The sequence below is a fragment of the Pelodiscus sinensis genome, chromosome 1 (assembly GCF_052426305.1).
Source record: "Pelodiscus sinensis isolate ZL-2025 chromosome 1, ASM5242630v1, whole genome shotgun sequence".
NCBI classification, from domain to species: domain Eukaryota; kingdom Metazoa; phylum Chordata; order Testudines; family Trionychidae; genus Pelodiscus; species Pelodiscus sinensis.
The window spans coordinates 442,515-468,275 of NC_143052.1; the positions used below are offsets into that span (position 1 = coordinate 442,515).

The 25,761-nt window shown below is 45.8% G+C and overlaps 1 protein-coding gene across 3 annotated transcripts in view; it reads left to right on the top strand.

Moving 5' to 3' along the window:
• RABL2B (RAB, member of RAS oncogene family like 2B) overlaps nucleotides 1-25,761 on the top strand; it is a 69,618-nt gene that overhangs the window by 41,567 nt on the left and 2,290 nt on the right. For all 3 annotated transcript variants that reach the window (XM_075918369.2, XM_075918368.2, XM_075918370.2), the window contains exons 6-8: nucleotides 17,534-17,645; nucleotides 22,844-22,941; nucleotides 25,275-25,358. In XM_075918369.2, coding sequence (XP_075774484.1) covers nucleotides 17,534-17,645; nucleotides 22,844-22,941; nucleotides 25,275-25,358 — 294 coding nt within the window. The remainder of the gene's footprint in view (nucleotides 1-17,533; nucleotides 17,646-22,843; nucleotides 22,942-25,274; nucleotides 25,359-25,761) is intronic.

Here is a 25,761-nt window from a genome sequence, read left to right on the forward strand (position 1 = left end):
CCCAAAGCATTCGGGGGCCCGATGCCAGATGCACTGAAGGGTGAAATGAGCGACTTCTTGGAAGACATTCATGGCTCCAAGAACAAAGTAGCTGTCACCCTTTAGCGCTGGGGAGATTTCCATCTTGTCCTTCAGATGGTAAGGGCCATCTTGGGATAAAGGGACCGGGCAGCGGGAGGCTGCAGCCTACCAGTGGGTCTGTGGCTTCCATGATGCCCTGCTCATGTTTGAGTATGGTCCCATTTTGCTGAGGGGCCCAAAGGGGACCATCAGCACTCCCGCCAGTGAGGGTCTTCCACAGCCCTCTCAATGCTGCCAATCATCTTTGCCACTTTAAACACCCAGGGCTGCAGGCTGGGTCTCCACAGGTGTCAGGTGCTCTCCTCCCTTTGGGAAGGGGGGGTACTCTGCCATCTTCCTGCAGGAGAGCCACGTGGCTCCAGCCGCCGAAGCGAGCTGGCGGTTGGAGTGAGGGGACAGGGTCTATTTCAGCCACCCTGTTCTCCCTGAATCTGCAGCCCGAGGTGCTGGGGACTGCTGAGGTCGTGCAGGGCCACCTGCTGCATCTCTGAGTTTGGATGGAGGGGCTGACTCTCAACCTCATTAACATCTATGCCCCAACATCTGACCTGGCGAGGCTCTGCTTCTACCAGTGGGCACCTGCCTTCCTCTGCTCTTTGGATCCTCACGAGTGCCTGGTCCTGGGTGGGGATTTCAACTGCACCCTTGAGGAACAGGACTGTACAGGGACTGAGCAGTACCCAGCCGCCGCAAACGTCCTCAGGGAGATAATAAACCAACACTTCCTGGTGGACGTTGGCAAGACCTCCACTTGGGCAAGGACACAGCATTTACTTACATCCGGATGGTGGATCAACAGTCATTCTACTCCCAGTTGGACCGCATTTATCTTTCTCATCATCATCTATTTCGGGCCCACTCCTCCAGCATTCTGCCGGCCCTCTTGTTGGACCACCACTTGGTGGCCGTGACGGCCTCTTTTTCCTCAGAGAGGCCGGGGCTGGCCTACTGGCATTTTAACAAGAGCCTGCTGGAGGGTGTGGGCTTTGTAGTATCCTTCAGGGAGGGTTGGCTGGCCTGGCATGGGCGGCAGTGTGTCTTTCCCTTGGCGCGGCAGTGGTGGAATGTGGAGAAGGTGCGAATGTGGCCCTTCTGCAATGACTACACTTGCGGGGCCAGCTGGCGGAGGGATGCGGCAATAGAGCAGTTGGAATAGGAAGTCTTAGAACTAGAGAAGTGGCTAGCCACCAGCCCTGGAGATCCACCCCTCTGCAGAGCGTACTGGGAGAGGCAAGAGGAACTCTGGGCCTTCGATGAGCTTCAGGTCCAGGGTACCTTTATTCGTTCTCGCATCTGTCATCTTCGGGAGTTGGATCGCGGCTCTTACTTCTTCTACACCCTGGAGAAAAAGAGGAGGGCTAAAAAACACACCATTTGCCTTCTGGCAGAGGATGGCACTCCCCTCACGGATCCAGTGGAGATGCACGAGAGGGCTCATGCCTTCTACGCCTCTCTGTTCTCCCTGGATCAGACCAACGCCGATGCCCACAGGGTTCTCTGGAACGAACTCCCGACGGTCAGCGCGGGCGACCAGAATCATTTTAGACATACCCAAAATGATTAGGGGACTGGGGCACATGATTTACAAGGGGAGAATGAGGGAATTGAGCTTATTTAGTCTGCAGTAGAGAAGAATAGGGAGGAGGGGTTGATAGCAGCCTTCAACTACCTGAAGGGGGGGGCGTCCAAAGAGGAACGAGGTGGGCTATTCTCAGTGGTGGCAGATGGCAGAACAAGAAGCATTGGTCTCAGGATGCCGTGGGGGAAGTTTAGTTGGATATTATGAAAACCTATTTCACTGGGAGAGTGGTGGCGAAGCATAAGAATATAAGAACGGCCGTACTGGGTCAGACCAAAGGTCCATCTCGCCCAGTATCCTGTCTACCGACAGTGGCCAGCACCAGGTGTCCCAGAGAGGGTGGACCGAAGACAATGATCAAGCGATTTGTCTCCTGCCATCCCTCTCCAGCCTCTGACAAACAGAGGCCAAGGACACCATTTTATCCCCTGGCTAATAGCCTTTTATGGACCTAACCTCCATGAATTTATCCAGCTTCTCTTTAAACTCTATTATAGTCCTAGCCTTCACCGCCTCCTCTGGCAAGGAGTTCCACAGGTTGACTACATGCTGTGTGAAGAAGAACTTTCTTTTATTAGTTTTAAACCTACTACCCATTAATTTCATTTGGTGTCCTCTAGTTCTTCTATTATGGGAACTAATAAATAACTTTTCTTTATCAGCCCTCTCCACACCACTCATGATTTTATAGACTTCTATCATATCCCCCCTCAGTCTCCTCTTTTCTAAACTGAAAAGTCCCAGTCGCTTTAGCCTCTCCTCATATGGGACCCGTTCCAAACCCCTAATCATTTTAGTTGCCCTTTTCTGAACCCTTTCCAAGGCCAAAATATCTTTTTTGAGGTGAGGAGACCACATCTGTACACAGTATTCAAGATGTGGGCGTACCATAGTTTTATACAGGGGCAGTAAGATATTCTGGGTCTTATTTTCTATCCCTTTCCTAATAATTCCTAGCATCCCATTTGCCTTTTTGACCGCCGCTGCACTGTGTGTGGAAGTTTTCATAGAACTGTCCATGATAACTCCAAGATCTCTTTCCTGATTTGTCGTAGCCAAATTAGCCCCCAACATACTGTACGTATAGTTTGGGTTATTTTTCCCGATGTGCATTACTTTAGACATATCCACATTAAATTTCATTTGCCATTTTGTTGCCCAATCACTCAGTTTGCTGAGATCTTCTTGGAGTCCCTCACAGTCTGCTTCTGTCTTGACTATCCTAAACAGTTTGGTATCATCTGCAAACTTAACTACCTCACTGCTTACCCCTTTCTCCAGATCATTTATGAATAAGTTGAAAAGGATTGGTCCCAGGACTGACCCTTGGAGTACACCACTAGTTACCCCTCTCCAATCAGAAAATTTACCATTTATTCCTACCCTTTGTTTCCTGTCTTTTAAGCAGTTCTCAATCCAAGAAAGGACCTTCCCTCTTATCCCATGGCCATGTAATTTACACAAGAGCCTTTGGTGAGGGACCTTGTCAAAGGCTTTCTGAAAATCCAAGTATACTATATCTACTAGATCCCCCTTGTCCGCATGTTTGTTAACCCCTTCAAAGAACTCTAAGGGTATGTCTACACTACCCTCCTAGTTCGAACTAGGAGGGTAATGTATGCATACCGCACTTGCTAATGAAGCCCGGGATTTGAATTTCCCAGGCTTCATTAGCATAAGCGGGGAGCCGCCATTTTTAGGGAGTAACGGTAGTTCGGAATAGGAACCTAGTTCGAACTACCTAGTTTGAGCCCCGTGTAGCCGCGCTACACGGGGTTCGAAGCAGCGGGGATTTAAAAATGGCGGCTCCCCGCTTATGCTAATGAAGCCCGGGATTTCAATTTCCCGGGCTTCATTAGCAAGTGCGGTATGCATACATTACCCCGCTAGTTCGAACTAGCGGGGTAGTGTAGACATACCCTAACAGATTAGTAAGACAGATTTCCCTTTACAGAAACCATGTTGACTTTTGTCCAACAAATTATGTTCTTCTACATGCTTCACAATTTTATTCTTTACTATTGTTTCGACTAATTTGCCCGGTACTGAAGTTAGACTTACCTGTCTATAGTTGCCAGGATCGCCTCTAGAGCCCTTTTTAAATATTGGTGTCACGTTGGCTACCTTCCAGTCATTAGGTACGGAAGCCGATTTAAAGGATAGGTTACAAACCACAGATAATAGCTCAGCAATTTCCCATTTAAGTTCTTTTAGGACCCTTGGATGAATGCCATCCGGTCCCGGAGATTTGTTAACATTAAGTTTTTCTATTTGTTCTAAAACCTCCTCTAATGACACTTCAATCCGGGACAGTTCCTCAGATTCATCACCCACAAAAGACGGTGCAGATTCAGGAATCTCCCTAACGTCCTCAGCCATGAAGACTGAAGCAAAGAAATTGTTTATTTTCTCCTCAATGGCTTTATCGTCCTTGATTGCTCCTTTTATAGCTCGATCATCTAGGGGACCCACAGGTTTTTTTTAGCAGGCTTCCTGCTTCAAATGTACTTAAAAAACATTTTGTTATTTCTTTTTGAATTTTTGGCTAGCTGTTCCTCAAAATCTTTTTTTGCTTTTCTTATTACATGTTTACACTTGATTTGACAGTGTTTATGTTCCTTTCTATTTACCTCACTAGGATTGGACTTCCACTTCTTAAAAGATACCTTTTTGTCCCTCAATGCTTCTTTTACATGGTGGTTAAGCCACGGTGACTCTTTTTTAGGTCTCTTGCTATGTTTTTTAATTTGGGGTATACATTTAAGTTGGGCCTCTATTATGGTGTCTTTAAAAAGTTTCCATGCAGCTTTCAGGGATTTGGCTCTAGTCACTGTGCCTTTTAATTTCTGTTTAACTAACCTCCTCATTTTTGCGTAATTCCCCTTTTTGAAATTAAATGCCAGGGTGCTGGACTGCTGAGGTGTTCTTCCCACCACAGGAATGTTGAATGTTATTATATTATGGTCACTATTCCCAAGCGGTCCTGTAACGGTTATATCCTGGACCTGATCCTGCACTCCACTCAGGACTAAATCGAGAATTGCCTCTCCCCTTGTGGGTTCCTGCACTAGCTGCTCCAAGAAGCAGTCATTTAAGCCATTGAGAAATTTTATCTCCGCTTCTCTTCCTGAGGTGACATGTATCCAGTCAATATGGGGGTAATTAAAATCCCCCATTATTATAGAGTTCTTTATTTTGGTAGCCTCTCTAATCTCCCTCAGCATTTCTATGTCAGTATCGCTGTCCTGGTCAGGTGGTCGGTAATATATCCCTATTGCTAATTTCTTATTATTGGAGCATGGAATTTCTATCCATAGCGATTCTATGGAACATGTTGATTCACTTAATATTTTTATTTCATTTGATTCTACAGTATCTTTCACATACAGTGCCACTCCGCCACCGACCCGACCTGCTCTATCCTTTCTATATATTTTATATCCCGGTATGATTGTGTCCCACAGATTTTCCTCATTCCACCAGGTTTCAGTGATGCCTATTATGTCAATCTCCTCATTTAATACGAGGTACTCTAGTTCACCCATCTTATTAGTCAGACTCCTAGCATTTGTGTACAAGCACTTTAAAAATTTGCCACTGCTTATTTGTCTACCCTTCCCTGATGCATTGGATTCCTTTGTATGCAGTTGTTTGTCAGCTCTGGCCCATGGTTTGCCCTCTCCCCTCCTCTCTTTCCGACTACAGCTTAGAGAATCTCTATCAACGGATTCTCCTCTAAGAGAAGTCTCTCTCCGATTTACGTGCATCTCCGCACCAATCGGCTTTCCCCCATCTCTTAGTTTAAAAACTGCTCTACGGCCTTATTAATGTTTAGTGCCAGCAGTCTGGTTCCACCCTGGTTTAGGTGGAGCCCATCCTTCCTGTATAGGCTCCTCCTCTCCCAAAAGTGTCCCCAGTTCCTAATAAGTCTAAACCCCTCTTCCCTACACCATCGTCTCATCCACGCATTGAGACTCTGAAGCTCTGCCCGCCTACCTGGCCCTGCGCGTGGAACTGGAAGCATTTCCGAGAACGCCACCATAGAGGTCCTGGATTTCAGTCTCTTTCCTAGCAGCCTAAATTTGGCCTCCAGGACATCTCTCTTACCCTTCCCTACGTCATTGGTACCTACATGTACCACGACCACAGGCTCCTCCCCAGCACTACACATAAGTCTATCTAGATGCCTCGAGAGATCCGCAACCTTCGCACCAGGCAGGCAAGTGACCATACGGTTCTCCCGGTCATCACAAACCCCACTATCTATGTTTCTAACGATCGAATTAACAACTAACAAAGGATGAATATAGGCAAGCAACACGGGAATGCAGGGGCAAGATTAGAAAGGCAAAGGCACAAAATGAGATCAAACTAGCTACAGGCATAAAGGGAAACAAGAAGACCTTTTATAAATACATTAAAAGCAAGAGGAAGACCAAGGACAGAGTAGGCCCACTGCTTAGTGAGGAGGGAGAAGCAGTAACAGGAAACTTGGAAATGGCGGAGATGCTCAATGACTTCTTTGTTTCGGTCTTCACCGAGAAGTCTGGAGGCGTGCCTAACATAGGGTATGTCTACACTACCCTCCTAGTTCGAACTAGGAGGGTAATGTATGCATACCGCACTTGCTAATGAAGCCCGGGATTTGAATTTCCCGGGCTTCATTAGCATAAGCGGGGAGCCGCCATTTTTAAATCCCCGCTGCTTCGAACCCCGTGTAGCGCGGCTACACGGGGCTCGAACTAGGTAGTTCGGACTAGGGTGCCTATTCCGAACTACCGGTACACCTCGTTTCACGAGGAGTAACGGTAGTTCAGAATAGGACCCTAGTCCGAACTACCTAGTTCGAGCCCCGTGTAGCCGCGCTACACGGGGTTCGAAGCAGCGGGGATTTAAAAATGGCGGCTCCCCGCTTATGCTAATGAAGCCCGGGAAATTCAAATCCCGGGCTTCATTAGCAAGTGCGGTATGCATACATTACCCCGCTAGTTCGAACTAGCGGGGTAGTGTAGACATACCCGTAGTGAATACAAGCAGAGAGAGGGTAAGTTTAGAAGATAGGATACACAAAGAACAAGTTAAAAATCAGTTAGGAAAGTTAGATGTCAGCAAGTCACCAGGTCCTGATGAAATGCATCCCAGGATACTCAAGGAGCTGATAGAGGAGGTATCCGAGCCTTTAGCTATGATCTTTGAAAAATCATGGCAGACAGGGGAGATTCCAGAAGACTGGAAAAGGGCAAATATTGTGCCCATCTATAAAAAGGGGAATAAGAACAACCCAGGAAACTACAGACCGGTCAGTTTAACGTCTGTCCCAGGGAAGATAATGGAGCAGGTAATTAAGGAAATCAAATGCAAACACTTGGAAAGTAATAAAGTGATAGGGAATAGCCAGCATGGGTTTGTGAAGAAAAAGTCATGCCAAACTAATCTGATAGCTTTCTTTGATAAGATAACGAGCCTTGTGGATAAGGGAGAAGCGGTGGATGTCATATACCTAGACTTTAGTAAGGCATTTGATACGGTCTCGCATGATATTCTTATTGATAAACTAGGCAAATATAACTTAGATAGGGCCACGATAAGGTGGGTGCATAATTGGCTGGATAACCGTAGTCAGAGAGTGGTTGTTAACGGTGCTAAATCCTGCTGGAAAGGGATAACAAGTGGAGTTCCTCAAGGGTCTGTTTTGGGACCCGTACTATTCAATATCTTCATCAATGATGTAGATATTGGGATAGAGAGTACGCTTATTAAGTTTGCAGATGATACCAAACTGGGTGGGGTTGCGACTTCTTTGGAGGATAGGGACATAATTCAAAATGACCTTAGCAAGTTAGAGAAATGGTCAGAGGTAAACAGGATGAGGTTTAATAAAGAGAAATGCAAAGTGCTCCACTTAGGAAGGAATAATCAGTTCCATACATACAAGATGGGAAGCGACTGTCTAGGAAGGAGCATGGCAGAAAGGGATCTAGGGGTCATAGTGGACCACAAGTTGAATATGAGTCAACAGTGTGATGCTGTTGCCAAAAAAGCAAATATGATTCTAGGTTGTATCAACAGGTGTGTTGTAAGCAAAACTCGTGAAGTCATTCTGCCGCTCTACTCTGCACTAGTTAGGCCTCAGCTGGAGTACTGTGTCCAGTTCTGGGCGCCACATTTCAAGAAAGATGTGGAGAAATTGGAAAGGGTACAGAGAAGAGCGACAAGAATGATTAAAGGTTTAGAGAACATGACCTATGAAGCCAGGCTTCATGAACTGGGCTTGTTTAGTTTGGAAAAACGAAGATTAAGGGGGGACATGATAGCGGTTTTCAAATATCTAAAAGGATGTCACAAGGAGGAAGGAGAAAATTTGTTCCTCTTGGTTTCTGAGGACAGGACAAGGAGTAATGGGCTTAAAGTGCAGCAGGGGAGGTTTAGATTGGACATTAGAAAAAAATTCCTAACTGTCAGGGTGGTCAAATATTGGAATAAATTGCCAAGGGAGGTGGTGGAATCTCCCTCTCTGGAGATATTTAAGAACAGGTTAGATAGACATCTGTCAGGGATGGTGTAGGTGGAGCTTGGTCCTGCCTTGAGGGCGGGGGGCTGGACTCGATGACCTCTCGAGGTCCCTTCCAGTCCTATGATTCTATGATTCTATGAATTACCCACTACTAACACCTGCCTCTTCCTAACTGGCATTCCCTCCCCATCAGAGGTATCCTCAGTGCGAGAGGATACTGCAACATCCTCTGGGAGGAGGGTCCCAACTACGGGATGGTTTCCCTCTGCTCCCATTAAATGCTCTGTTCCCTTGAGACTTTCATCCTCCTTAAGAACACTGGGGCTCTCAGACTGGAGGTGGGACAGTACTACAGTGTCCCAGAAAGTCTCATCAACATAGCTCTCTACCTCCCTTAGCTCCTCCAGTTCAGCCACCCTGTCCTCCAAAGCCCGAACTCGGTCTCTGAGGGTCAGGAGCTCCTTGCAACGGGTGCACACATACGCCACCCATCCACAGGGCAGGTAATCATACATGTTACACTCGACACAATAAACAGGATAGCCCCCACTCTGCTGCTGGGCTTCTGTCTCCATGTTTGTAATGAATAAGTTTAAGTATAAACTGGGATTCTTTTTAAACTTCTGGAGTATAGATTATTCTAAGAGTTACGTTTTAAAGAAGGACAGAAGTCACTAGTGCCCTCTAAACTCCCTCTCCAAACTCTCCTGTTAGCTGTTCCTGGTCGCTGAGTCACAGGCTTATATAGCTCTGGTAGCCCCTCCCCCTGACTGAGGCTCAGCCAATTAACAGAGGCTTCTAGATTTCAAACCTTTTAGAAGCTCCTTCAAACAAACAAACCAACCAAACAAACAAACCAAACAGACAAACACAAGCTCAGCACACTGCAAATAACTCCCCCACACACAAACACACACTCCAGACAGCCACTTACCACAAGGGTCCCGTTTTTACTCCTCTTTTACCTGGAGAACTCCCTCTCCAAACTCTCCTGTTAGCTGTTCCTGGTTGCGCTCTCCCTGGTCGCACTGGAATGGGTTGCCTAGGAAGGTGGTAGAATCACCATCTTGAGAAATTCTATGGATCAGGCTTAAAGCCCTGGCTGGGATGATTTAGAATCATAGAACACTAGAACTGGAAGGGACCTTTAGAGGTGATCGAGTCCAATCCCCTGCTCTCATGGCAGAACCAAGTACTGTCTAGAGTCTAGATAATCCCTGATAGATATCTATCTAACCTGCTCTTAATTATCTCCAGAGATGGAGATTCCATCTATTTGGGGTTAGTCCTGCTTTGAGCAGGTGTTGGACTATATCGGTGTTCTTAACCAGTGGTACGAGTACTGTTAGAGGTACTCAAGAGAAATCTGGGGGGGTACATCAACACAACTGAAAATTGGAGAAAACTGAACTTTTGTTTTAAGTTTTACAGTGCTTTATTATTTGTGTACTTTTTACACCCAAAAATGTCATCGTCTGCCCAGCTATGATTAAGTTGATTAAACAAATGTGTTGCAATGGTAGAAAAAAATGTTGTGTGTCTGAAAACTGTAGGTACTGGGGGTACTTATAATATGTTTTAAAAAAGGGGGGTACTTATAATTTTTGTAAATGTGTACTTTATAAAAAAAAAAAAGGTTGAGAAACATTGGACTAGATGACCTCCTGAGGTCTTTTCCAACCCCAGTATTCTATGATTCTATGCTAAAGGAGCATTCAAAGAAAACAAGGCCATTGCAAAGAGATTAACTGAATTCATTGCATCTGTTTTCCCTGCAGATGATGTAAAGGAGATTCCCACACCTGAGCCATTCTTTTTAGGTGACAAATCTGAGGAGCGTCCCAGACTGAGGTGTTGAGAGAGGTTTTGGCACAAACTGATAAACAGTAGTAGTAAATCACCTGGACCTGATGTTATTCATCCAGGAATTCTAAAGGATTTCAAATAAGAAATTGCAAAATTACTAACTGTGGTTTGTAACCTACCATTTAATTCCTCATCTGTACCAGATGACTGGATGATACCTAATGTGACACCAGTTTTTTTTAAATGAATCCCGGGACAGTTCTGGCTATTACAGGCCAGTAAGCTTAACTTCAGTAGTAAGCTTCAGGGGATAGCCGAGTTAGTCTGTACAGGATAAACTTAAAAAACAAGAAATGGTCTGGTAGCACTTTATAGACTAACAAAACATGTAGATGGTATCATGAGCTTCCATGGGCACAGCCCACTTCCTTAGTGGTCTGTGCCCATGGAAGCTCATGATACCATCTACAAGTTTTGTTAGCCTATAGAGTGCTACCAGACCATTTGTTGTTTTGTCAGTAATAAGCAAATTGGTTTCAACAGTAGTAAAGAACCAAATTCTCAGACACACAGCTGAATGTGTGTGGTTTGTTGGGGAACAGTCAACATTGCTTTTGTAAAGGGAAATCATGCCTCGCCAATTTATGAGAATTCTTTGTGGGGGGTCAACAATGTGGACAAGGGTGATCCAGTTGATACAATGTATTTAGACTTTTAGAAAGACTTAGATAAGTCCACCACCAAAGACTACTAAGCAAAATAAGCTGTCCTGTCATGGATCAAGAACAGATTAAAATAGAGGAAACAAAGGGTAGGAATAAATGGTCAGTTTTCACAAGGGAAACAGGTAAATAGTGGGATTGCCTGGAGAACTGTACTGGGACCAATGCTGTTCAACATATTCATAAATGATTTGGAAAAGAGAGTAAACAGTGAAACGGCAGAGTTTGCAGATGACACTGTGCCTCTCCCTTTGAAGAATAATGATAGAGATGCAGCCGTGTTAGTCTGGTCTAGCTGAAACAAAAGACAGGACTATGCAGCACTTTAAAGACTAACAAGATGGTTTATTAGGTGATGAGCTTTCATGGGTCAGACCCACTTCCTCAGATCAATTTGTGGAAGAAAATTGGCACAACAATATATAACAAAGTGATACTATCAAAAACAAGTGAACACATGTAAAATTGATAAATCAGATTTTAGAATGGGGTGGGAGGTGAGGCGGGAAGGTTAGTGTCTGTGAGGTAATGATATTAGGGGTGATAATTGGGGAAGCTATCTTTGTAATGGGTGAGATAATTAGCATCTTTGTTAAGATCCATACGTAAAGTATCAACTTTAAGCATGAATGACAGTTCTGAGGATTCTCTTTGAAGTCTGGAGTTAAAATCTCTTTGAAGCAATATGCATGTTTTAAGGTCATTGAGGGAATGGTCAGTCTGGTTAAAATGGCAAGCAACAGTTTTCTCTCTGTGAGAGAGCCTGATGTCTGTTTTATGTGCATTGATTCCTTGGCGAAGTGTCTAAGAAGTTTGTCCAATGTACATAGCAGACGCACACTTTAGGCACATGATGGCATAAATTGTATTTCTGGATGAACAGGAATATGTGTTCTTGACCTTGTAACTAACATGGTAAGGTCCAATAATGGTGTCAGCTGAGTAAATATGTGGACAAAGCTGGCACCGGGGTTTGTTGCAAGGGAAAGTTCCAGGGTTGGTATTAGTGTGATATGTCTTGTGGTTGTTGATAAGAATCATCCTGAGGTTAAGTGATGGTCTATAGGAGACTATGGTTCTGTCCCCCAGAGCCTCTCGGAGGGTAGTATCCTGTTCCAGTATAGGTTGTAGTTTATTGATAATGCGTTGGAGGGGTTTAAGTTGAGGGCTATAGGTGATGGCAAGTGGTGTTCTATTGTTGGCTACATTTCAAAGGGAGAGACAGCTGCTTGAATACCTGCTGCTCTTCTGCCTTTTAAATGTAGTAAGAGCCATGGGCAGATCTTACTACATTTAAAAGGTAGAGGCACAGCGAGGATAGCGAGTGCCCCACCCCACGCTTTATCAATTAATCGAGTAGCCAATGGAAATTCCATCAACTACTCGATTAGTTGATTATTCAAAATTTAACATCCATAGTCCGCAGCCTGTAGCGGCACTTGGGATTCCTTCATCCCAAGTGCAAGACTCTGTATGGGTATGTCTACACTACAGCACTAATTCGAACTAACTTAATTCGAATTAGTTAATTCGAACTAAGCTAATTCAAACTAGTGCATCTAGACCTAAAATCTAATTCGAATTAGCGTTTTGCTAATTCGAAATAGCATGTCCACACTGAGCGGACCCTGAACCGAAGTTAAGGCTGGCCGGAAGCAGTGCCATCAGGTTAGGACTTAGGGTACGTCTAGACTACATGCATCTGTTGCCAGAGGCATGTAGATTAGGCTACCAGACATAGGAAAATTATTTAAATCGCCGCTTCATTTAAATTTACATGGCTGCCACGCTGAGCCGACAAACAGCTGATCAGAGGCATACCTGGGTGGTCAACAAATACCTTTGATGTCGACACCCGCGCGTCCAGACTATTGCGCTGAGCCGACAAACAGCTGATCAGTTGTTTGTTGGCTCAGCGCGGCAGCCATGTAAATTTAAATGAAGCGGCGATTATTTAAATCGCCGCTTCATTTTCCTATGTCTGGTAGCCTAATCTACATGCCTCTGGCGACAGAGGCATGTAGTCTAGACATACCCTTAGAGTGTGGAGCTGCTGTCTCAGGCTAGCCGAGGGCTGTGCATAAAGAGACCCAACCCCCACCCCGGACATACAGTTCTCAGGGTTCACCGCTTGCTTGTCTACCTCGATGAGGGACAGCAAAGCAGTCCTGTGTTGGAGTGCCCTGAGTGCCCACACTTGGCACATCACAGCACTCGGCCATCAGCCCAGCTGCACTTGCCACAGGCTGCCATGCGGGGGCGGGGGGGGTCAATCGGTGGGATGTGAGGATCCGGGAAACCCTGCAGGAGAGCTTCCACCCTGAGTCCTCCTCATCGGGGGCTCGTGCCCCATTCCTCCCTCACCTCCTTCCATTTACCCCTCCCTAACCCTTCTTCCTGATATAAAAAATAAAGGACACGTATGTTCAAAAATAGAAACTCTCTTTATTTAACAAAACTGGGGGGGTTAACCTCTGGGGAGACTGGGAAAAGGAGATGAGAGAGGGGAAGAGAGAGGCTGGGAGAGGGGAGGGGGAAACCTGGGAGGAGGGAGCTGGAAGGGGGAAGTCAGGGGAAGGAGGAGGAGGGGAAGTATAAAACTATGATACACCATATCTTCAGTACAGTGTACAGATGCGGTCTCCTCACCTCAAAAAAGATGTTTTGGCCTTGGAAAGGGTTCAGAAAAGGGCAACTAAAATGTTTAGGGGTTTGGAAGAGGTCCCATATGAAGAGAGGCTAAAGAGACTGGGACTTTTCAGCTTAGAAAAGAGGAGACTAAGGAGGGATATGATAGAGGTCTATAAAACCATGAGTGGTGTGGAGAGGGTGCATAAAGAAAAGTTCTTCATTAGTTCCCATAATATAAGGACTAGAGGACACCAAATGAAATGAATGGGTAGCAGGTTTCAAACTAATAAAAGAAAGTTCTTCACAAAGCAAATAGTCAACCTGTGGAACTCCTTGCCACAGGAGGCTGTGAAGGCTAGGACGAGAACAGAGTTTAAAGAGAAGTTAGATAAAGTCATGGAGGTTGGGTCCATGGAGTGTTATTAGCTAGGGGGTAGGAATGGTGTCCCTGGCCTCTGTTTGTGGAAGGTTAGACATGGATGGCACCAGACAAATGGCTTCGTCACTTTCTTCAGTCCATCCCCTCCGGGGTAGCTGATGTCGGCCGCTGTCGGCAGACAGGCTACTGGGCTAGATGGACCTTTGGTCTGACCCAGTACAGCCGTTCTTATGTTCTAAGCTCAGGGCTCAGGGTCTGGGGTCTCACTGGACCAACTTGATTTTCATGCAAACCTGCTCCTGGGTTCACATGTGGCCTTTGGTGGCCAGGCTGGCAGCTAACCTGCCCTAGACGGCCACTTTCCTGTGCCTTGTGCAGAGATTGTGGACGTTGGAGGCCTCCCCCCTCAAACCTGGATGAAGTCTACAATCTCCGCACTAGACCAGGCGGGCTCCCGTCTCTTGCAGCCCCGGGCAGGCTCCTGGAAGCTGCCAGTCTGGTCCTGGCAAGAGGCAGAGGGCTGGGTGGCAGCAGGTGGCTGGCTCATGCCGTGCCAGGTGCAGGGTCTGCTGGCTGGGTGCTGGCAGGCTTGCACCTGGCATGGGCACCGTAGCCAGACCGTGGCCTTTTAAGGGCTCCGGGGCCAGGAGGGGGGCAGAAGAGTTTCCATGGCTTGGCCCAGAGTGACCACCAGGGCAAGCTGGGAAGGGCTAGCCTCCAACTAGTTTGAATTAAGTGGCTACACAGCCCTTAATTCGAACTACTTAATTCGAAGTAGGCATTAGTCCTCGTGGAATGAGGTTTACCTAGTTCGAATTAAGCGCTCCGCTAGTTCGAATTAAGTTCGAACTAGCGGTTTGTATGTGTAGCGCCTATTAAAGTTAATTCGAAATATCGGCTGTTAGTTTGAATTAACTTTGTAGTGTAGACATACCCTCATTATGTAATTAATGGTGAGTTCCCATTAGCCACTGATGGTCCATGGAAAGTTTGCATTAAGCCAGATGGTCCATGGACCAAAAAGTTTGAGAAGCACTGTGCTAGAGGGTGATTGCTGCCCAGGCTGTAGCTCCAGGGCTGGGCAGCACCAGGAGTGGATGAGGGGAGAGTAAAATGCATGGGGGTGGGGGTCCCCCTGCCCCAAAGCTGCATTGGCGCCTGGGTCTCTGGCACTTGGCAGAGACTCTGAGGTTCCTACAGCTGAGTGTGGGGCAGGAGATGCAGCACATTCTGTGGCTATGTGGAGAGAGAGCAAGTATTGTCCTTCCCAAGCAGGCCAAGACTAGCAGTGATGAGATCCTACCTGGGGTGCTTCTAGACCCTCTTATACTTCTTGGAATCACCTGTGGTTGCAGGAAGCTCTGTGGTTTTTGTTTTCAGAGTCCAGTTCTGAAGGCAGCACAGATGTGAGGGTGATAATCCCATGACCTCCTCATAACAGGCGAAACCACCCCCTCCTCATTCCCTCCACCATCTCCTTTTGAGTCAGGAACGCTTGGTTACAATATGACAAAATTTCAGTTTTAAACAGCTGAAAACATGAAATTTGACAATTTTCAAATCCTATGGCCGTGAAATAGAGCTTTACTATTTATTCCCTCCCTCCCTCGTTCCATACCTTTGTACTTCTGTTGTTCTCTTTATGATGTTGCACCCCATAGTTTTTATGGAAATATGCTTATGAATAGGATAACTCAAATATGCTTTATGCAAAGTACTTCATCTAACAGATCATTTAAAAGGTACAATCTGATGCATGTGTACATTCTCTTTGTGTGCATGTATCATTCCTGTATTTGAAGTTAGAAATCTGAAGTATAAACCTGTTTACTAATGTAGACATAATGGCTATGTCTACATTGGCATCCCTTTCCGGAAAAGGGATGCTAATGAGACACTTCGGAATTTCAAATCCGCGGGGGATTTAAATATCCCCCGCGGCATTTGCATTTGCATGGCTGCCGCTTTTTTCCGGCTCGGGGTTTTTGCCGGAGAAAAGCGCCAGTGTAGATGCGATTCTCCGGAAAATAAGCCCTTTTCCGGAAGATCCTTTATTCCTACTTGAAAGTAGGAATAAGGAATCCTCCAGAAAAGGGCTTATTTAACCTGGGATGAGGTTTACCTGGGTGGTTGACAAATACCTTTGATGTCGACACCCGTGCGTCCAGACTATCGCGCTGAGCCGACAAACAGCTGATCAGCTGTTTGTCGGCTCAGCGCGGCAGCCATGTAAATTTAAATGAAGCGGCAATTTAAATAATTAATAAACCTCATCCCAGGAGGTTTACCTGGGTGATCGGCAAATACCTTTGATGTCGACACCTGCGCGTCCAGACTATCGCGCTGAGCAGACAAACAGCTGATCAGCTGTTTGTCGGCTCAGTGCGGCAGCCATGTAAATTTAAATGAAGCGGCGATTATTTAAATCGCCGCTTCATTTTCCTATGTCTGGTAGCCTAATCTACATGCCTCTGTCGCCAGAGGCATGTAGTCTAGACGTACCCTTAGGGTAAGAAAATGCATATAACAAGTGTCTTTGAGTATAAGGCTTAGCTGGCATGCTTTGTTTTATTTTGCTTAGTAACTTACTTTGATCTGTTTGCTGTTACTTGCAACCACTTACATCCTACCTTTTATATTTAATACAATCATTTTTGTTTATTAATAAATCCAGTATAAATAATTATCTGGGGGAAAAATAGTTCTGCATATCTCTCTTTCATTGATAAGGGGGCCCAATAACTAATGAGCTTTATCTGGGGTTCTGGTCCCATTGGGACTGTGCACCTGGGTGTTGTGTTAAGTTCCTTTGACTGAGCCTTCCCAGAGCTGATCTACTCTCAGTGTCTGTGCTGCTCTGCTACAGGTTGTGACTCCAACTCTGTGCCATTGCTGGAAGAGACTGGAGGGTCTGGCTCCCCAGAGAGCAGATAGACAGGCTCGGTGGTATTTCAGCAATTCAAGTGACAGTCTCAAGGGGATTTCGATGACTGAAGTTTTGACACTCTCTACTCTGTCCATTTCATCAACAGCTTTTCAGTAATATCCTACCCAGAACAGAATGCACTTTTCTTGGTTCAGTCGCATCACCTCCATATAGGGAGACTCTGTCCCTTTGTTGCTTTGATTTGATGCCTTGGAGCATGCAGCACAAAGCTGTATTGGCCTGTTCTGCAGGATGAATGTGTTGCAAAGTAATGTCCCATTTGCTGCCCTTGTCTTTCAGCCATTGCTGCTTCCCACTGGTGTGTTCCCTTTTCCAAGCTTTAATCTCCTTCCTCTGTCCACACCGTTGTTCTCAACTCCCCCTAGCTTTGTGTCATTTGTAAACCTCATTAACATGTTACTGACACCCTTGTTAGAGCATGAATGAATTTGTTAAATCAGACTGGGCTTGACAGCTGTCCTTACAAAACACACTAAACACACTAGACCATTCCCCATCCTCAGTGCTGTTCACTCAGCACAATATGGGGGGACCAAGAGGCTGCTAGTGGTGCAAGGAGAAGGGCTGGTTTATTTTTAATGGCTTGAAGGTAATTTCCCATTGAGCATACATCTCTCTTACTGCCTTCCTGCCAGTTTTCAGCCCCTGTGCTGGTGTCTGGTTTAAGCCAATTCTGACAGTAATGAATTCTGACAGTGAGGTTCCATGCATGTGGTATCAAAATTTTAGTCCAATCTAAGCATCTCCTTTCAGCATCCTCCCTTCAGACACTAGCTCTGCACTTCTGTGTGTTTAAACAGAAAGGCAGTGAGTTTGCATGGTGAGATGAGTTCTTTGCAAATGCTCAATGCTGTGGGTTGCTCTTCCTTGGCAGGTGTTTGATGTGCAGAGGAAGGTCACCTATAAGAATCTGAGTAACTGGTACAAGGAGCTGAGGGAGTTCCGTCCAGAGATCCCCTGCATTGTGGTGGCCAATAAAATTGATGGTGAGTGTTTCTGCCTCTTAGACTTTCAGTACTATGGGATAGTCCCTTTGGTTACATGGCTGATGGAAGTGACTGCATGGCTGGTCCCAAAGCCTTCTTCGAGATGTAGTCCATAGGGCATATTTTACCTAATAAAGAGCTGGATTCTGGGGTAGCTTTCCATAGCGTGTTTTTGCCTTTTGACTTGATTTTGTTCACAAAAAGAAACAAAACACAAATAAAAGGAAAAACCTAACAACAAATAATCCTGCAGGAGTTTAGGGACTAACCAAAAAATATAGATGGTTGCTGCAAGACTGTTCGTTGTTTTTAAAGTTTATTGAATTACAGACTAACATGGCTACCCCTCTGAAACAAAAAGAAGTTTTTCTTTACACAGCGCAAGTCAGCCTGTGGAACTCCTTGCAAGAGGATGTTGTGAAGACCAGGACTTTAACAGGCTTCAAAAAAGAACTATATAAATTCATGGAGGCTAGGTCCAACAGTACTTATTAGCCAGAATGGGTAGGAATGGTGTTCCTAGCCTTTGTTTGGCACGGGCTAGAAATGGATGACAGAAGAAGGATCACTTGATGACTACCTATTCTGTTCACTCCCTCTGTGGCACCTGGCATTGGCTCCTGTCAGAAGACAGGATACTGAGCTACATAGACCTTTGGTCTGACCCAAAATAGTCATTCTTATGTTCTTATGTTTTCAGCTTAGATGTAAACATACAGCACAATTAACTGAGCTTTGTCCTGAGATCACCCAGCCTCTTTCCTGCCCCCTTCTGCTCCCCTGAACTGCCACTTCCACCAGACTGGGCACCTGAGAGAGCCCTCTTAGCTCACTAGGTTCCCTGACATTGCTCCTCTTTTTAATCTGTATTGTAGAAGTACCAGAAGCCTCAGCCAGATCAAGCCCTCATGTACAGAGTGCTGCACAAACATAGGGTGATATGGCCTCTGCCCAAAGAGATTGCAGAGAAGCCATAAATGACCATGACAAACAGTGGAAGAGCTGTGGGTGGGAGGGTAAGGGGGAGCGTTCCGGGTAATGCAGGTATTGCAGATAATGAAGACACACAGATTAACATAATTTGTTGGGGGAAAGTCAACATGGTTTCTATAAAGGGAAATCCTGTTTTACTAATCTACTAGAGTTCTATGAGGGGGTCAACAAACATGTGGACAAGAGGAATTCAGTAGATGTAGTATACTTAGATTTCCAGAAAGCCTTTGACAAGGTCCCTCCCCAAATGTTCTTAAGTAAAGTAAGTCCTCAAGGGATAAGAGGGAAGTCCTTTCATGGACTGATAACTGGTTAAAAGACAGGAAACAAAGGGTAGGAATAAATGGTAAGATTTCAGAATAGAGAGAGGTAACTAGTGGGGTCCTCCAAGGGTCTGTCCTGGGACCAATCCTGTTCAACTTATTTATAAATGATGTGGAAAAAGGGGTAAACAGTGAGGTGGCAAAATTTGCAGATGACATCAAACTGCTCAAGATAATTAAGACCAAAGCAAACTGTGAAGAGCTTCAAAAATGTCTAACCAAACTAAGTGATTGGGCAACAAAATGGCAAATGAAGTTTAATGTTGATAAATTTCAAGTAATGCACATTGCAAAAAATAATCCCAACTATACACACAATATGAGGGGGATTAGTTTAGCTACAAGAACTCAAGAGAGAGATCTTGGAGTCATTGTGGATAGTTCTCTGAAAACATCTGCTCAGTGTGCAGCAACAGTCAAAAAAGCAAACTGAATGTTAGGAATCATTTAAGAAGGGATAGAGAATAAGACAGAGAATATCTTATTCCCTCTATATGAAACATATATACCCACATCTTGAATACTGTGTACAGAGGTTGTCGCCTCATCTCAAAAAAGATATATTTGCATTGGAAAAGGTTTAGAGAAGGGCAACAAAAATGATTAGGGGTTTGGAATGGGTCTCATATGAAAAGAAATTAAAAAGACTGAGACTTTTCATCTTAGAAAAGAGGAGATTAAAGTGGTATATGATAGAAGTCTATAAAATCATGACTGGTGTGGAAAAAATGAATAAGAAAAAGTTATTTACTTGTTTCCATAATATAAGAACTAGAGGTTGCCAAATGAAATGAATAGATAGATGTTTAAAACAAACAAAAGGAAGTTTTTCTTCACACAGCACACAGTCAACGTGTGGAACTCCTTGCCAGAGGATGTTGAAAAAACTAGGACTTTCTTGGATTGAGAACTGGTTAAAAGTCAGGAAACAAAGGGTAGGAATAAATGGTAAATTTTCAAAATGGAGAGTGGTAACTAGTGGTGTACCCCAAGGGTCAGTCCTGGGACCAATCCTTTTCAACTTATTCATAAATGATCTGGAGAAAGGGGTAAGCAGTGAGGTAGTAAAGTTTGCAGATGATACCAAACTGTTTAGGATAGTCAAAACAGAAGCAGACTGTGAGGGACTCCAAGAAGATCTCAGCAAACTGAGTGATTGGGCAACAAAATGGCAAATGAAATTTAATGTGGATAAGTGTAAAGTAATGCACATTGGGAAAAATAACCCCAACTATACGTACAGTATGATGGGGGGTAATTTGGCTACGACAAATCAGGAAAGAGATCTTGGAGTTATCGTGGACAGTTCTCTGAAAACTTCCACACAGAGTGCAGCGGCGGTCAAAAAGGCAAATAGGATGCTAGGAATTATTAGGAAAGGGATAGAAAATAAGACCCAGAATATCTTACTGCCCCTGTATAAAACTATGGTACGCCCACATCTTGAATACTGTGTACAGATGTGGTCTCCTCACCTCAAAAAAGATATTTTGGCCTTGGAAAGGGTTCAGAAAAGGGCAACTAAAATGATTAGGGGTTTGGAACGGGTCCCATATGAGGAGAGGCTAAAGCGACTGGGACTTTTCAGTTTAGAAAAGAGGAGACTGAGGGGGGATGTGATAGAGGTCTATAAAATCATGAGTGGTGTGGAGAGGGCTGATAAAGAAAAGTTATTTATTAGTTCCCATAATAGAAGAACTAGAGGACACCAAATGAAATTAATGGGTAGTAGGTTTAAAACTAATAAAAGGAAGTTCTTCTTCACACAGCGTGTTGTCAACCTGTGGAACTCCTTGCCAGAGGAGGCTGTGAAGGCTAGGACTATAATAGAGTTTAAAGAGAAGCTGGATAAATTCATGGAGGTTACGTCCATAAAAGGCTATTAGCCAGGGGATAAAATGGTGTCCTTGGCCTCTATTTGTCAGAGGCTGGAGAGGGATGGCAGGAGACAAATCGCTTGATCATTGTCTTCGGTCCACCCTCTCCGGGGCACCTGGTGCTGGCCACTGTCGATAGACAGGATACTGGGCTAGATGGACCTTTGGTCTGACCCAGTACGGCCGTTCTTATGTTATGTTCTTATGACTTTAACAGGTTCAAAAAAGAGCTAGATAGATTCATGGAGGTTAGGTCCATCAATGGCTATTAGCCAGGATGGGTAGGAATAGTGTACCTAGCCTCTGTTTGTCTGGAAATGGATGACAGGAGAAGGATCGTGTGACGATTACCTACATAAGAACATAAACATAAGAACATAAGAATGGCCGTACTGGGTCAGACCAAAGGTCCATCTAGCCCAGTATCCTGTCTACCGACAGTGGCCAGCACCAGGTGCCCCAGAGAGGGTGGACCGAAGACGATGATCAAGCGATTTGTCTCCTGCCATCCCTCTCCAGCCTCTGACAAACAGAGGCCAAGGACACCATTTTATCCCCTGGCTAATAGCTTTTTATGGACCTAATCTCCATGAATTTATCCAGCTTCTCTTTAAACTCTATTATAGTCCTAGCCTTCACCGCCTCCTCTGGCAAGGAGTTCCACAGGTTGACTACACGCTGTGTGAAGAAGAACTTTCTTTTATTAGTTTAAAACCTACTACCCATTAATTTCATTTGGTGTCCTCTAGTTCTTCTATTTAGGGAACTAATAAATAACTTTTCTTTATCAGCCCTCTCCACACCACTCATGATTTTATAGACTTCTATCACATGCCCCCTCAGTCTCCTCTTTTCTAAACTGAAAAGTCCCAGTCGCTTTAACCTCTCCTCATATGGGATCCGTTCCAAACCCCTAATCATTTTAGTTGCCCTTTTCTGAACCCTTTCCAAGGCCAAAATATCTTTTTTGAGGTGAGGAGACCACACCTGTACATAGTATTCAAGATGTGGGCGTACCATAGTTTTATACAGGGGCAGTAAGATATTCTGGGTCTTATTTTCTATCCCTTTCTTAATAATTCCCAGCATCCTATTTGCCTTTTTGACCGCCGCTGCACACTGCGTGGAAGTTTTCAGAGAACTGTCCACGATAACTCCAATATCCCTTTCCTGATTTGCCATAGCCAAATTAGCCCCCATCATACTGTACGTATAGTTGGGGTTATTTTTCCCGATGTGCATTACTTTACATTTATCCACATTAAATTTCATTTGCCATTTTGTTGCCCAATCACTGAGTTTGGTGAGATCTTCTTGGAGTCCCTCACAGTCTGCTTCTGTCTGGACTATCCTAAACAGTTTTGTTTCATCTGCAATCTTTACCACCTCACTGCTTACCCCTTTCTCCAGATCATTTATGAATAAGTTGAAAAGGATTGGTCCCAGGACTGATCTTTGGGGTACACCACTAGTTACCCCTCTCCAATCTGAAAATTTACCATTTACCTATTGTGTTCACTCCCTCTAGGGCATCTGGCATTGGCCACGGTTGGCAGACAGGATACTGGGCTAGATGGACCTTTGGTCTGACCCAGTATGGTCATTCTTATGTTCTTATTCTGCAAGCATCACAGGAGCTGAATTGGTAGCACTAGTGAAAAATGTTTGAAAGCCATCCCTAATACAGAGAGCAATGCAGTACTGGGAGCTCGGATGGATAAAGTCATGCTCCATGCTTTGCACTGCACCCGGTGTTCCCCAGTGATGTGAGAGTCTCTGTGAGGGTCCCTCTGTGATGAGCTTGGATCAGCAACCAAAAGGTCCTTTTCCATCATGTTCTTCCTTGCTAACTTAGTTTAGCCTGCCACCCTTTGCAGGGACCCATTCAAACCATGCTCTGCATGAAGGGGGCCTTGCCAGCAAGTTATGCCCCCATGCAGGTTGCATGGACTCCTTCTTTATGCTGTTCCAGAGCTCACCAATTGCTTCTCCTTTGCTCCTCCAGCGGATATTAAAGTGACTCAGAAAAGCTTCAACTTTGCCCGGAAGTTCAATCTGCCCTTCTATTTTGTCTCAGCTGCAGACGGCACCAATGTAGTGAAGGTGAAGCTTGTCTGTGGAGATGTGGTTGGTGCCAGGCTGCATGGGGGGGCAAGGAGGAGGGGGGGTTCTTTGGGAGACAGGATGTTTCACTGGCTGCCTTCTAAGGGTATGTCTACACTACAGCACTAATTCGAACTAACTTAATTCGAATTAGTTAATTCGAACTAAGCTAATTTGAACTAGTGCATCTAGACCTAAAAACTAATTCAAATTAGCGTTTTGCTAATTCGAAATAGCACGTCCACATTGAGTGGACCCTGAACCGAAGTTAAGGCTGGCAGGAAGCAGTGCCAGCAGGGCATCAGGTTAGGACTTAGAGTGTGGAGCTGCTGTCTCAGGCTAGCCGAGGGCTGTGCTTAAAGGGACCCGACCCCCACCCCAGACAGACAGTTCTCAGGGTTCCCCGCTTGCTTGTCTACCTCGATGAGGGACAGCAAAGCAGTCCTGTGTTAGAGTGCCCTGAGTGCCCACGCTTGGCACATCACAGCATTCGGCCATCAGCCCAGCTGCACTTGCCGCAGGCTGCCATCCGGGGCGTGTGGTCAATCGGGGGGCTGTCAGGATCCAGGAGGCCCTGCAGAAGAGCTTCCACCCTGAGGAGCCCGCAGAGCCACCACAGTCCTCCCCATCGGGGGCTCGTGCCCCATTCCTCCCTCACCTCCTTCCATTTACCCCTCCCTAACCCTCCTTCCTGATGTAAAAAATAAAGAACACGTGTGTTCTAAAATAGAAACTCTCTTTATTTAACAAAACTGGAGGGGGAAACCACGGAGGAGGGAGCTGGAAGGGGAAAGCCAGAGGAAGACGGAGGAGGGGAAGTATAAAACTATGATCTGCCATATCTTCAGTACAGTGTACAGACGTGGTCTCATCACCTCAAAAAAGATGTTTTGGCCTTGGAAAGGGTTCAGAAAAGGGCAACTAAAATGATCAAGGGTTTGGAACGGGTCCCATATGAGGAGAGGTTAAAGCGACTGGGACTTTTCAGTTTAGAAAAGAGGAGACTGAGGGGGCATGTGATAGAGGTCTATAAAATCATGAGTGGTGTGGAGAGGGTGCATAAAGAAAAGTTCTTCATTAGTTCCCATAATATAAGGACTAGAGGACACCAAATGAAATGAATGGGTAGCAAGCTTCAAACTAATAAAAGAAAGTTCTTCACAAAGCAAATAGTCAACCTGTGGAACTCCTTGCCACAGGAGGCTGTGAAGGCTAGGACTAGAACAGAGTTTAAAGAGAAGTTAGATAAAGTCATGGAGGTTGGGTCCATAAAAGGCTATTAGCCAGGGGGTAGGAACGCTGTCCCTGGCCTCTGTTTGTGGAAGGCTGGAGATAGATGGCACAAGACAAATGGCTTGATCATTTTCTTCAGTCCATCCCCTCCGGGGTAGCTGGTGTTGGCCGCTGTCGGCAGACAGGCTACTGGGCTAGATGGACCTTTGGTCTGACCCAGTACGGCCGTTCTTATGTTCTAAGCTCAGGGCTCAGGGTCAGGGGTCTCACTGGACCAACTTGATTTTCATGCAAACCTGCTCCTGGGTTCGCATGTAGCCTTTGGTGTCCAGGCTGGCAGCTATCCTACCCTAGACGGCCACTTTTCTGTGTCTAGTGCGGAGGTCGTGGACGTTGTAGGCCTCCCCCCAAACCTCGACGAGGTCCACGATCTCCGCACTAGACCAGACGGGTGCTCGCCTTTTCAGCCCCGGGCAGGCTCCTAGGAACTGCTACCCTGGTCCGGGGAAGAGGCGGAGAGCTGAGTGGCAGCGGGTGGCTGGATCATACCATGCTAGGTGCAGGGTCTGCTGGCTGGGTGCTGGCAGGCTTGCACCTGTCACAAGCACCGTAGCCAGACTGTGCCCCTTTAAGGGCTCCGGGGCCGGGAGGAAGGCAGACAAGTTTCCCTGGTGGTGCCCAGAGTGGCCACCAGGGCAAGCTGGGGAGGGCTAGCCTCCCACTAGTTCAAATTAAGTGGCTATACAGCCCTTAATTCGAACTACTTAATTCGAACTAGGCGTTAGTCCTCGTGGAATGAGGTTTACCTAGTTTGAATTAAGCGCTCCACTAGTTCGAATTAAGTTCGAACTAGCGGTTTGTCTGTGTAGCGCTTATGAAAGTTAATTCGAACTATCGGCTGTTAGTTCGAATTAACTTTGTAGTGTAGACAGACCCTAAGTGTATGGGAGGGTGTTTCTGGTGCAGGGGGGTTATCTCAGGGCTGGTTTCTCTAGGGTGCTGTAGGGTATGGGGGAATGTTGTGTGTGTTCACCTGGAGTTGGGAATCCCAGATGTGTCTTTCATTCCCAGAGTGACAAGTGGCCTCCCTTTTTTCTCAGCTCTTCAGTGATGCAATCAAACTGGCTGTCGCATACAAACAGAATTCAGGAGATTTTATGGACGAGGTCATGAGGGAGCTGGAGGTAAGAGAGCACAGGCTAAAGCTCGCCTCCCTCTCCTTAGTGTATTCCAGCACCACACACCCTGCCTTCACCAGGAAAAAGTCCCCAGTCTCAACTTGGAGTAGGGTAAGGTGGGCAGCATGGGGGATCCTGTACAGCCGTGGTCACCAACTCGTTGATTGCGATTGACTGGTCGATCGGGAGGGCTTGACCAGTCGATCGCAAGGCATTCGGGGCCCCCTCAAATCCCCCCACCCACAAGTAGCCCCACTACCTACCTCCAGTGACAGTGGAGGCAGTGCCAGCTTCCGGCGGGGTGGAAGGAAGTCCAGCAGCTGCGCGTCACTTCTGGGGTTTTAGGAAGTGTACTGGCTGCTCCCCACCACCATCCCCTGCCCCAAGCAGCCGGCTCGGTACCACAGCC